The sequence below is a fragment of the Phyllostomus hastatus genome, unplaced genomic scaffold, assembly GCF_019186645.2.
Source record: "Phyllostomus hastatus isolate PE091 unplaced genomic scaffold, TTU_PhHast_1.1 phas_scaffold_78, whole genome shotgun sequence".
NCBI lineage: Eukaryota > Metazoa > Chordata > Mammalia > Chiroptera > Phyllostomidae > Phyllostomus > Phyllostomus hastatus.
In genome coordinates, this window is record NW_025334041.1 from 45,015,737 (window position 1) to 45,029,563 (window position 13,827).

At 39.2% G+C, this 13,827-nt stretch overlaps 1 protein-coding gene across 5 annotated transcripts in view; it reads right to left on the reverse strand.

Annotated features, from left to right (window-relative positions):
- NAPEPLD (N-acyl phosphatidylethanolamine phospholipase D) overlaps positions 1–13,129 on the reverse strand; it is a 63,046-nt gene extending 49,917 nt beyond the window's left edge. The window contains exons 1-2 of one of the 5 annotated variants that reach the window (XM_045827441.1): positions 12,783–12,908; positions 2,451–2,527 (exon numbers count right to left, since the gene is read on the reverse strand). In XM_045827441.1, the coding sequence (XP_045683397.1) occupies positions 2,451–2,515 (65 nt within the window). In that variant the 5' untranslated portion in view covers positions 2,516–2,527; positions 12,783–12,908. The other 4 variants (XM_045827442.1, XM_045827440.1, XM_045827445.1 and 1 more) reach the window with 4 other exon arrangements.
- Positions 13,130–13,827: the final 698 nt, after the last annotated feature.

Here is a 13,827-nt window from a genome sequence, read left to right on the forward strand (position 1 = left end):
AGGGCAGATAAAGTGCTTCTCAGATAAGGTCAAGTTAAAGGAGTTCATCATCACCAAGCCCTTATTTTATGAAATGCTAAAAGGACTTATCTAAGAAAAGAAGATAAAGAAAAACATGTATAGTGAAAGGACAGCAAACTCACAATTATTAACAACCACACCTAAAACAAAAACAAAAGCAAACTAAGCAAACAACTAGAACAGGAACAGAACCACAGAAATGGAGATTACATGGAGGGTTATCAACAGGGGAATGGGAGGAGGAGAGAGGGGGAAAATGTACTGAGAATAAGTAGCATAAATGGTAGGTAGAAAATAGACAGGGGGAGGTTAGGAATAGTATAGGAAAAATAGAAGCCAAAGAACTTATATGTATGACCCATGGACATGGACTAAAGATGAGGGGAGAATGTAGATGGGAGGGGTGTGCAGAAAGGAGGGGAAATGGGACAACTGTAACGGCATAATCAATAAAATATATTAGAAAAAAAAACAGACATATAGATCATGGGACAGAATAGAGAGCCCAAAAATATACAATAGGCTTGTAGAGAAAATGGAGTCAGTCAGGTTCCCTCACCCAGATGTCTGGGCAACTATGATTAAGAAGCATTCATATATCCTTGAGTATGGGCCCGCACACACAGACTCATGCTCTGTTACATAATACTTGGCACCCTGCTGGCTTAGTATGCACTTAGTATGTAAGGGAGCCAGGGCTTCCCACAATGCAACTCACCATTTGTGGCACGCGTGGATCACCCCACCCCAGAATAAAGGCATTTCAGACATCTCAAAGGCTCCACAAATTTTCTTCCATCTGCCTGAATCCCATGTGAACCTGCCCAGCCTGGACAGGCTGCAGAACAGGACTAAAAGGAGTTTATTCAATAGATGATATTGGAAAAATTGGACAGATACATGCAAAGAAAATGAAATGAAACTAGAGAAGGTGTTCTCACACCACATACAAGAATAAACTCAAAAAGGAATAAAGACTTAAATGTTAGACTCAAAATCATAAAAATCCTAGAAGAAAACATAGGCAGTAAAATTTCAGACATTGCTCATAGCAATATTCTTTCTGATATATCTCCTCCGGCAAGGGGAACAAAAGAAAAAATAAACAAATGGGACTACATCAAACTGAAAAGTTTTCTACAGCAAAGGAAATCATCAACAAAATAAAAAGACAACCCACTGAATGGGAGAACATATCTACTGATACATCTGATAAAGGGTTAATATCCAAAAATTTATAAAGAACGTATAAAACTCAATACCAAAAAAAATCTGAAAGACCTGATGCGACACTTTTCTAAAGAGAACATATAGGTGGCCATTAGACATGAAAAGATGTTCAAAGTCACTAATCATCAGAGAAATACAAATTAAAAACACAATGAGATATCACCTCATACCTCTCAGAGTGGCTACCATCAATAAATCAACAAATGATGAGTGTTAGCAAGGATGTGGAGTAAGAGGAGCCCTTGTGTACTGTTGGTGGGAACGCAGATTGATACAGCCACTGTGAAAAGCAGTATGGAGTTACCTCAAAAATAAAAAATGGAACTGCCTATGACCCAGCAAATCCACTTTCAGGAATTTACTTGAAGAATCCAGAAACACTAATTCAAAAGAATATATGCATTCCACATTCACTGCAACTTTATTTACAATCACCGAGATCTGGAAGCAGCCTAAGTGTCCATCAGTAGCTGAGTAGATAAAACAGCTATGGTATATTTGCACAATGGAATACTACTCAGCCATAAAAAAAGTAGCAAATGTTAACCTTTGTGACAGCATGGATGGACCTGGAGATATTATGCTAAGTGAAATAAACCCATCAGAGAAAGAGAAGTACCATGTGATCTCACTTATATGTGGATTATAATGAACAACCTGAACTAACAAGCAAAATAGAGACAGACTCATAGATAGAAAACAGGCTGACAGGTGGGGGGAGGGGGGAGGGATTGAGCAAAAAAGGAAAAAAGAGAGGGACAACAGTGCTGTGATTGCAGGGGGAGGGTAGAGGTAGAAGAGGGTATGGGGGCATAAGGAAAAAATCACAGTATATTATTTTGTTTAAAAAACTTTAAATTTGACTTATAAAGTGCTTGCTCATCTGATTATAGACAGAAAAATTACTTTGACAAATTATGAAGTTAATCTGTATATTGGAAACCACAAAATGGAGGCTGCCCCAGTGGCCTGGCCCACATCACAAATTTAAACCTAAGTCAGCCTCCTCTTACGGGAAACACCTGTCAAGGATACCTAACATACACCAATTACAATCCTCCAACTCAGCGTATCTAGCTTACCTTAACCTAGAAAACATGACTTGTCAGCCTTATAAGGAAAGCCTTGACCTCCTAGCCAGTCAGGTCCCGTCCAACCATATCCATGTGTGCGATGCCTCTTCTGACTATAAAACTCACCCTTGCCCAAAACCCAAGGGATGGGTGCTCCGCCACTTGCAAGCCTCTGTACTCCCACAACGCATGGATTGTTTTCCCTTGAATAAAGCACATCAAACTTGTTATTAAATTGTGATTTTTGCCATTTGACACAAATAATTCACCTGGAAATGCTAATTTATCAAAGCACCATAAGACTCAGAATAGAGAGTTTTGAGAAGAATGGATTCAAAACATAACCAGACTCTTCAGGATACAAATTAGAGAATATGTTTTCTTTTCAAAAAGCAGACAAGGACAACGAACATTCTTGATCATAGAATGCAAAAGGCTTGGAAAACTATGTGCTGTTAGACAGAATTCAGTATATTTAACGAAATCATTTCACAAGTTTTTCACAGATTTTAAGTTACCAAAATACATAATCACTGTAGGTGATTCCTGTACAATAAGAGTTTTTCCTATGTGTAAATACAAAAGCACAGCTTTGATTAGAGTTAGAAACAATAAGGAAAATACCCAGCTTAAGACCAAAGCCCATTTAAAAATATCATTTACAGTGTTGCAACTACATCAGTAGGATAATCAAATGACATGTTATGACAAATTGAGAAAACATGGATAAAATAATATGTTTATCAAAATGACATAGTTACCACCTCCTTAATATCTTAAAAATAATACCCAACCCTGGCTGGTACAACCTGACTTCAATTCTAGTTCCAACATTATGTATTCTGTAACCTTTAAAAAAATCATTTATTGTCACTGAGACTCACTTCCTTCATCTGTAAAATAAGAGGACTGGACTGTTCCTCTAGAGTCCCTTCCATCTTTAAAATTCTAACAATCTTTGGCTGCACCAAAGAGTCAGCTTACTCCACCAAAGAGTAAGCTTTTCCATTTTTCTTGATTCTCCATTACTTAATAATGAAAAGCAAGAAAGTCAGAGAGGTTCCTTGACTGTGATTCATTTATAAATGAATGTGGCAAAAGAATCGTTGTTGTTCTCCTCTGAATGTCAGTCTTGCCAGCACTTTGTGAGAAAAAAAAGGTAAATGACAAAAAAACAAGTTAACAATGGGGGGTTTTACAAGGAAGCAAAACTCCAGGTACTACTGGGGTCTGACCCTTTTGAGCCCATCTCCTGAGAGTGTAACAGCTGGTTTACAGTGAAAGCCTTGAGACATCCTCAAATGTCAACTAACAGAATCTTGAGGTTTGAAGGAACTTTGAGATCCCTGAGTTTGATTCAGTGTATTTTAAGAATGCCAGGAAGTCAACTAATATTTGACAAGGGAGCCAAGAATACTCAATGAGGAAAAGAGAACCTTTTCAATAAATGGTGCTGGGATAATTGGATCTTTCTTTACTTTTAAAGGAATGAAACTGGACCCATTTCTTATACCACTCACAAAAATTAACTCAAAATGTAGTAAAGACTTATATAAAACCTGAAACCATGATACTCCTAGAAGAAAACAGAAATAAATTTTCTTGACATGGGCCTTCGTGATCATTTTTTTCATATGACACCTAAATCACAAGCAACAAAATAAAAAATGAAACACATGGCACTAGCTCAAACTAAAAAGCTTTTAGGCAGCAAAAGAAATCACCAACAAAGTGAACAAGACGACCTATGGAATAACAAAAAATATTTGCAAACCATATATCTATTAAGGAGTAAATGTCCAAAATGTATAAAGAACTCATATAACTCAACAGCAAAAAAACAAATAACCCATTAAAAGTGGGCAAAGGACCTAATCAGACACTTCTCCAAAGATGATATACCAAAGGCTAATAGAAAGGTGCTCACAATCCCTAGTCATTAGGGAAATGTAAATTAAAATTACAATGAGATATCACCTCACACCTGTCAGAATGGCCATCAACAAAAAGACAAGAAATAACTAATGCTGGTGCAAACATGGAGGAAAGGGAAGCCTTGTACACTGTCAGTGGGAATGTGAATTGGTGCAGCCACTATGGAAAACAGTATGGAGGATCCTCAAAAAATTAAAAATAGAACTATCATATGAACTAGAAATTTTACTTTTGTGAATATATCCAAAGAAAACAAAAACACTAAGTTAAAAAGATATTGGCACCCCCATGTTCAGAGCAGCATTATTTATAATAGCCAAGACATGGACACAACCTAAGTGTCCATCAGTGGATGAATGGATAAAGAAGTAATGGCATATATACATAATAGAATATTTATTCAGCCATAAGAAATAGAGAAATCCTACCATCTGTGACAACATGAATGGACCTGAGGCATTATGCTAAGTGAAATAAGTCAGACAGAAAGCCAAATACTGTATGATCTCACTTACACGTGAAACCTTTTTTAAAAACCTAAACTCAGACAAAAAGAGATCAGACTTGTGGTTACCAGAGGCAAAGGGTGGGGGGAGGGAAATTGGAGGAAGTTAATAAAAGGTAAAAATTTTTCATTATAAGATAAATAAGTAATAGGGATGTAATGTACAACATGATGACTGTCGCTAACACTGCTACATGATTCATAGGAAATTTGTAAAAAGAATAAATCTGAAGAGTTCTAATCATATGGAGAAAATTTTTTCCTTTTTTATTTTTACTGTATCTATAGCCTACAGTTGGGCAAAACTGTCTAACACAAAGCCTATTTCATAATAAAATGTTGAATATCTTGTGTAAATTATTGAATACTGTACTGAAAGTAAAAAAACAGAATGTTTGGTTGAGTACTTACCATTAATGCACACAGCTGAAAGCACACTAGACCTGAAGAACGTTTGAAGCATTGAACTAAAATAAACACAAAAAATGTGGACAACACAGTACACTGTAGTCTCGTTGGTTTAACCTCATGACTGGGTGGCTGATTGGGAGCTATGCATGCTGCCACTTCCCAGCATCACAAAAGAGCATACTGCTAGTCTGGGAAAAGATCAAAATTCAAAGTACAGTTTCTACTGAATGTGTATTGCTTTTTCACCAACATAAAGTGAAAAAATCGTAAGTTGAGCCATTATAAATCTGGGACTGTGTATCTGTGGAGCTTTTTAAACTACACCTGAGGATACTGAATCAAAATGTCAGGTGGGAGCACCCCAGGTACTTTTTAAAAGCTCTATGGGTGATTCTGACAACTAGACAAGGTCGAGAACTATCTCTTTGACTCAGTCATTGGCACAAAGGTAGGACAGGCATACAGAAAGGACCAAAGGGACTTTCTGATACCCCTAAATTTATGATGGCCTGATAGTTGCCAATCATAAAACCTCTTCCTCCCTGTCCCATACTCCAAGTTACAGAGGCAGCATAACCCCAAGAAGGCTACACAGGTCTGGGACTGGGAAGACTACGTGGCTAAGGACCAAGTCTGATAGGTCACAAACTTGTACGCAGTCCAGCTGAGTCACAAATTCAACACTGTCCACTCAGAAAACCAAACCAAAAAAAAAAAAAAAAGGAAACACAGTCAGTGATGATTCACATTGTCTATAATAATGTGCAGCAGCCTGTACATGATGAGTACTCAATATTTACTGGATGAATGAATGACAAACAGGAGCTTAAACTCCTAAATACTTTTCATTGGAATAGAGTTAACTGTTTTTGAAAAGCTCTGTTGGGAATCGAATTAGAGCAGAATCAAAAGTAACCAAAGGGCAGTGAGGAAAAAAACAACTCAAAAAAAGACATCCCCATTAACTCTACTAATTATGAAATAAAAACCAAAAGAAATCTAAGGGAATACTTTAGTTGAACTCTGTGGTGGTAAAGTGGTGATACAGTGGTAAAGACTAGAAGATGCCTACCATGCAGTCTAGTTCCCCTTCTCTCCTCAGTAACAGAACCCCAGTTTTATTTAGGGTAGCTATTCACCAGCTAAATGACATTTCCCCACCTTCTAGCTAAGAACGGCTCTACTGATCATGGTTTGGCCAATGTAACATACACAGAAGTTTTATATGGTGCTTAATGGGAGTCTTCCTAAAGGGACAGTGAGTTGATTCTTCCTGCATCCTACTGCCCAGAGTCCTCTTGAGCTATATGAGTAAGGACTACTTCCTAGGGAACCAGAAGGACTTCAGGAGCCACCACACCAAGTGTACACATCCCAATACTAATCCTAATGGATACAAGGAGCATATCTGGGAAGTTTATGAAGTTATAAAAACAATAATCCCAAAATACAGTCTTCCTAAACCAAATAGGGATACCCTAAGAAGTACACATGATTACTATAGTTTAGACATTTATATACATTAATTATCTCATTTAATCCTCACAACATTCCCAGGTGATGTTATCTTCATATTACAGGTGATGTAACTGAGGTTCACAGAGTTAATAATTTGATAAAGTCTAAAAGCTAATAATCCCAGATTCCAAGATGGTGTCAATTGTACCACTGAAGGAGAAGAGACTCATGGATGTCAAACTAGGGGGCTGCCAAGCTAGGTATTGATGCAGGATTCCACCCCTAAAGGCATTGCTGGAGCTTTTCAATCAGGTTACTACCCGTATTAAAGCCAGTATGTCAATGTGAAGAAAGGGAGTAGTGCTGGGGTTTCTATGGTGCTGGCAGCTTACATGCTTCTCTAACTACTGCCGTTCTTCTAAGGAACTCAAACAGAGTGGCAACACAAGTACCACTGAAGAGGACCCAGTGTGGACTCCATTTGCCTGACCATGATCTTTGCACAGCACCTCTGAATCCTTTCCTATTGCAATTAACACCTAATAAAAGATGACTGGTACTGGGGCCGGGGGTGGGGGGCGTTAATAACAGTTGGACCTGGAGATCTAACCCAAGTTGGATCAAACTCCAAAGCCCATGCTTTTTCCACTAATCGTGTTGAATTTGCAAGAAAAACTCAAGAAATTCATCTTGAACAGGTATCTATCTATTTTCTAAAACTAGCTGCATACAAAGCTCTGGCTGGCGTAGCTCAGTGGATTGAGCACGGGCTGCGAACCAAAACATTGCAGGTTCAATTCCCAGTCAGGGCACATGCCTGGGTTGCAGGCCACGGCCCCCAGCAACCGCACATTGATGTTTCTCTCTCTCGCTCTTTCTCCCTCCCTTCCCTCTCTAAAAATAAATAAATAAAATCTTTAATAAAATTAGTTACATATAGCCAACACCTTTGATCTCAAGAACAAGACCAGCCTTTTCTGCTTTCAACAGGGTCTTTTCCTTTTCAAAGTAAAAAGCACTTAGTAAACAATAAATACTAGTTTCCTTATAAATATAATTGCACTTTTTTTTTAACTTTACAAGATTTCAAATGATGTATCTATTCTATTTAAATGTAAATTGTTCTTAGTTGCACAGAAAGGAACCAAAACAAATAAAAAATTACTTCTATATTTCAGTCAGATAAACAGAAAAAATACATGGGGCCTTGAAGATGTTTTCCTTGCCTTGAGAAGATGTCTAAGTTCATCTGTAATTTTATCCTTCCAAATAGGAAGAAGTATTAATCAAGTCCCATGAAGAAATACCCTCAGGTAGGGGGAACCTACGTACCTAGTGTGCCTAGGGCTTTCCGAGTTTCAGCACTGAAAGTCCTGCACCCTGGGAACTCCCTTAGTCCCAGGAAAACCTGGAGAACTTACCACTCTCCGGCCTCAGAGTATACCATATAAATGCATAGTTACATCTTCAACAAAATGCATTAAAATATGGACAGCGTATAGTACTAAATTGGAGGTAAGCATATTATAAAATAGGGTTTTAAAATATGTGAGCAGCTAGCAAAAAGAAATTATAAAGCTCTATATAATTTTACTTAACCAAGAGAATGTTGCTGAGAACCTCAAAAGTTTGTCAGATCTGTCACTGCAATGATACTCAATATCTGCAGCCAGTTTTTAAAAAAATGGGCTCTGAACAGCATACACACTTTTACACACTGGACGTTTTGTCTACATATAAAACTGAGAAACTATATAAGGAAAGAATGAGAAAGGAATCAAATTTCATTCAAAAATTTGAAGTATCTCATCTCTGTGACATGGTAAAAAACTCTAATTTTAATATTTCAGTTTTGTAGTATCACAACAGCTTAAAAACTCTTGTAAGAGTAGAAAATGGAAATCTGTAAGTTTAGAGCTTGGACTGGGCACATACTCTCAAAGGTCCTTTCCAACTTGAACATTCCATGACCTTGTGTGACTCCTTTACAGATGAAGTAAGTCAGGCCAGACTTACGCCATCCCAAGGATCCAGCTCTGGCTGGTAATGGAGGCTGGACTGACTGCTTCTCAGCCATTCTCTCATCTTCAGTACGCTTAGAAACACTTAGACCAAAGGAGTATATGGTAGCATGGAAAGATAAATGACACATTTCACCTCCCGTGGGACATTATACTTAAGTTAGATCATAAACAGATAAACTGGCCTCAAGTTTAAAGAAAGGGCTTAGAGTTCACAAATTCTTTAGGCTGTCATTAGTTCCATCAACCATAAAATTTCACAATATTCTGAATATATATAATATTTGTTTTCATGAACTCTTAACATGGCAAAGAAATGATCACAGTAACTTGAAAGAATGGCAAACATCTTTGTGATTTGAAGGACCTTCAAAATTCAGAAAACAAATTATAAATTCAAATTCAGAACAAATTATTGCTGTTGTCCAGTTGTCCTTGCATTGGTCCTAGTAAGTAAAACAAACAAGTCTGTAGTTTAAGGAGGGCCAACAACAATGACAAAGCTTAGTGTTTATTCAGATAACTTGACTCTTATCACTGAAAGAGATTACAAAAGAGCACAGAAGTCTACAGGCATTTCCTGTTCAAACAAAAATCTGCTACCTTTGGGGAGAAATATGTATTTTCCCCTTGGCGGTGCACACGGAGTTGTTTTTTAATAATGCTTTTGAATTTATGCTGATCTATTTATATGCCAGCCCTGTGCCTCCATAACCAAAGGTACTGACAATTTACCGCTGTGTACAATCTATGACTATGATGCAGACTAAGTCTTGTTAATCCAAACCACTCTATCTCCACCACATTGGTACCCCTTTCCAAAATGCAGCAGCAGTGTATATTGTAGGGGAGCTTTGCCCACAGAGCCCACCATCCCCCGCAGATGAGAATAAGTCTACCAAGACATGATCTGCTTGGGGAGAAAAGGTAGCCAAACTCTCAAAGAAGGGCCAGGAGCCTTTTCCTCAGTGGGCTTTTATTGGGTTCAATTTGCACAGGAATACAGGTAAAGCTCACACATCATTGTCAGGCAGTAAAGATCAAACAATAGATAACATTCAAAGAACTCTGAGGGCTTATTCTGAGTCAGGGTCAGATCGTTAAAGTGCCATAAAACTTTGGGGAAACACACTCATTTTATGTTTGGACCCTTATCAGAAAACTGAGGACATTCTTAGCAAAGCAGGTTTCACAGGATTTTAAGCATTCTTTCTTAGGCCTGATTGCCCCAGGGAACCTGCCCTTTCCAGCACAGGGCTGCACCCACCTCTGGCATTGCTTCAGGCTTAAGTCAGGCAGGGGAAGTAAGACAGCCAAGAGATAAGGAGACTTCTTGCAGACAGAAAGAGGAATCAGGCTATGTCAAAGCCAAGGGGTAAGGGTCCCTCACGCCCTTTTTCTATAGCTCCCCAAGTCCTTCCCTGAGGGCCCCTTCAATCATCCCTCCCTTAAGGAATCTTACCTGTCATTGGCTAACTGGTCATCTACTCAGGGCCAAGCAGGGTGAAGTAAAGAGGGCAGAGGTGGCTCCCCTGCCAGGGAGATAAGCTTTATCTCCTTAGAGGCTTATGATCCAAGGTCTCTCACTCAGCCTTAGCCATGGGTGGTTATAACTTCTGAAACCAGGCAGGGCAGTTCCCAACATATATATTCTGCCAAAGGCCAGGGCTGAGGGACTAAATGACCTTGGACAAATCACTGAAACCTAACAAGCTCTCAGTTTCCTGTTTTCCTTATCTGTGGGATGGGGTTAATAACCTCACATATTATATGTCTATAAAATCAAACTAAAAATAAACATACTTAAAAATACTTGAAAGAACTTTGTAAATTATAAAGTAATAATGCAATACATTTAAACAGCTGAGTTAGCATAAGAATGTATCTCTGACATAACAAAACTGCCTAAGGATACATGAGTTCACATATGATGTCACAAAAGTCTGTAAAACAATATTTAAGTATATACTAAATAGTTATCAAATTAAAAAGACAAGTCAAGTAAAGCACTATAAATTATAGATAGGTAAAATCCTTTAGTGTCACAGCAGTTAGAATGGTGTATTACTTGAACTTCATGCTGGAAATCACCTTTTTTTTTTAAAGCCTCACCCAAGGATATATATTAACTGACTTTAGAGAAAGGAAAGGAGACAGAGAGAGAAACATCCCTCAGTTGCCTCCCATACATGCCCCAGGGATTGAACCACAATCTTTTTGTGCACAGAATGATGCCCCAGCCAACTGAACCACCAGGCCAGGGCCATAGGTGATCCTTTAATGCCAATTTCATATATGCCTTCACAGGCCTTCAAGATAAAGGTACGCATTAACCATTAACCATTTGCAAGTGCAAGTTCATTTCTCCAATACTTCAATGAAAACACTTTTTACTTTTATGCAATTCAATCTAAAATGCACAGATCAACAGCCCTCCAGCTACAGCCATATTCAACAGCCCTCCAGCTACAGCCATATTCTAATTACATAAAAAGAGTGAAATGAAATAAAACAAAAACCCACTATTATCCATAGTTATCTACTACTACAAAGAAAACGCAGGATGAAACATCAAAATTAAATGCAAACAGTACATTTCCAAACATCAACAAAATGTTCTTAAAAATCCCCTCAGTTGCCCAAACTGACAAATACCCAAAGTAACAACAATATCCTTTTTAGACACAATGATGACTATATCAACTAAAGCATAACCAAAAGCCTTTGATGAAATGCTTTTGTTAAAATGTCCTTCCCACATTTATAAGTAGACTAATTTTACAATTAATTTTGCAATACAAGGTCTATACAATATAATTTGGAATGGTCAGTGAAATAAGGGTATGAGAAATACACTACATATTTTTATCTCTTGGAGACATAACCAAAATTATTGCAGCAGGAAAGCCTGTAAATGTAATGAAATAAAATCTTTGAAAATTGTAACTATATTCTAATTTGTTTAAAAGTTTTAATTGTGGTAAGTCTCTCTTTTAAATTCTTATTACGAACAAGTACACTCGCCCTAACTTTTCTAACAGACCTGGTATTTTCTTGCAACAAAATCAGACTACTCTGGGATACAAGCAACCTTTTCTTTTTAAAGATTACATAATTTCTTTCTAAAAGATGCGGATGTCTGAAATCAAAACCTATGTAAGTGAAAACAGAAATGGAACTGCTAGATATCCCTTTTAAACAAAAATGGAAGTATTCTTACTTTTCAAACAGCTATCAAGAATAACTTTCTCAATAAATTAATCAGAATTATCAAACACTACATGTTAAGCCAGAGTAAAACCAGGAGAGTCATATTATAACACAGAACAACCTGCAGCTAAGGCAAATACAAAAACTAAACGATATTCTAACGCATAACTTTTCTCATTCTCTTAATACATATTTTCCGGGTTCAACTGAGGCGTGACGCATCAGGCTCTAGAGCCCGTGGACTGCCATAATACTCAATTTAACAACCAACCGACCACAGTACAGAAAACTCAAGAAAGCACCAGCTTCTACCACCCGCCCCATCTAGCTCCATTCTTTTGCTCTTCATTTCCATTCCTTGGTTAACTTTCGAGTTAAAAGGGGAGAAACCTGTTAAAATTTATTTTTAGAAGAAAAATACCAGAGATGACGCAAAAATAAGTTGTTCTCAGAAACCCATTCATTTATATACAACCAAAAGACGATACGCCCACGAGGACTCCGGCCAGTGAAGATGCAACCTATGATTTGCAGAGAAGATGGGATCTAAAACAAATCCCAGAGACGGCTTCTCTCCCAAGGGAAATAATAATAATAATAATGTGGCTCCTCACCCAGGCAGTTTCAGACGGGGACTTCACAACTCTTGAGGTGCAGAAATTCAAAAGAAGCCCTGCCTCTCACAAGTGCAGCATCTCCACTAGGAGGCAGGACGCGGCAGCGGAATCCCACCCACAGCACTCTACTCAGCCCAGAGGCCAAACAACCCCAGGCCGGAATCCCACCGGGCAACGGGCAACAGAAAAGGAAAGCAGCAAGGCCGAGAAAGGGAGCAGCTGGAGAGAGGAAGCCACCTCGCGCGAGACCCCAAAGTCCGCGCGTTGCTCCGGAGGCTGGGAGCAGGACCCACAGGCTCACCTTGAGCTGGAGACTGATGAGCGCCGGAGCTGGCTCCGCTTCCTTCGCTGTTCCTCGGCTCCCAGCGACAGCGCCCCCATGCAGCGGGAGTGGCCGTAGCGGCAGGTGCTTGGATTACTCCGCCCCCGGCTCCCTCGTGCTGGCTTCTCTGAGGGCGCCAGCAGCTGCAGGCAGCACCTCAGCGCTCGCTGCCTCACCATCCTAGGAGCCAGCCATTGCTGGGCGCCTCACTCACCTGGTGCCCCAGGGCCGCGTAGGCCCCAGGCTCCAGGCCCCAGCTAAATTCACTCCACACTGCCCAATCACTCACTTATTGTGACCTTCCTATCTGGTGGGGCTAGCGTCAGCACTGGGGGGGCCGGCACTCTGACCTTTACCAAGATGGCCGCCCCTGCAGACCCAACGTTCGGGTCCGCGAGGGCAGCCATCTTGGTTAAGGAAGCGCCTAGCTGCGCAAGTGTGCTTCCCTAGCCCCGTCCCTTCCCTGCAGGCCCCTCGCGAACCTTATGCTGAAGTCCTGGAGTCCAAATTAGTTACAGAGTCCTAAATCAGAAGCTAACCTTCAGTTCACGTGAACACCTTCGTGGTCACCAGCAGTAATTGCTAAAACTAAGTGAGATCATGGTGGCCTCTTACAGCTTACGCAGTCATAGTAGACAAAACCTGGTAGCAACATACTTAGAACCTATGGTTCCGTAAGCCTGGTAGCTGAGAAGCTAAACTAATTTGAAGTTTACAGTAGGTATTGAATATTACTGGCAGCACTGACTTGTCAGTGTGTTCATTAACTTTTACAATAATGTCATAACCTTCTGGTACCCATGGTTCTCATTAAATTTGCTTCAAAAGATTTTTTCAGCATAGTAATGAGTATAAAATTGTGATTCTCACCTTCTCCTAGAATTTTCTTTCTTTTTTTTATTGTAAGCTTCCCCCTGCCCCCCATCATCATCATTTATCCCCCCTATAGCCTCTAGGATTTCTTTTTTAACTGCAGGATGAGATTAGATATTTCTAGAAATAATTTAAGTATAGACATACTGAA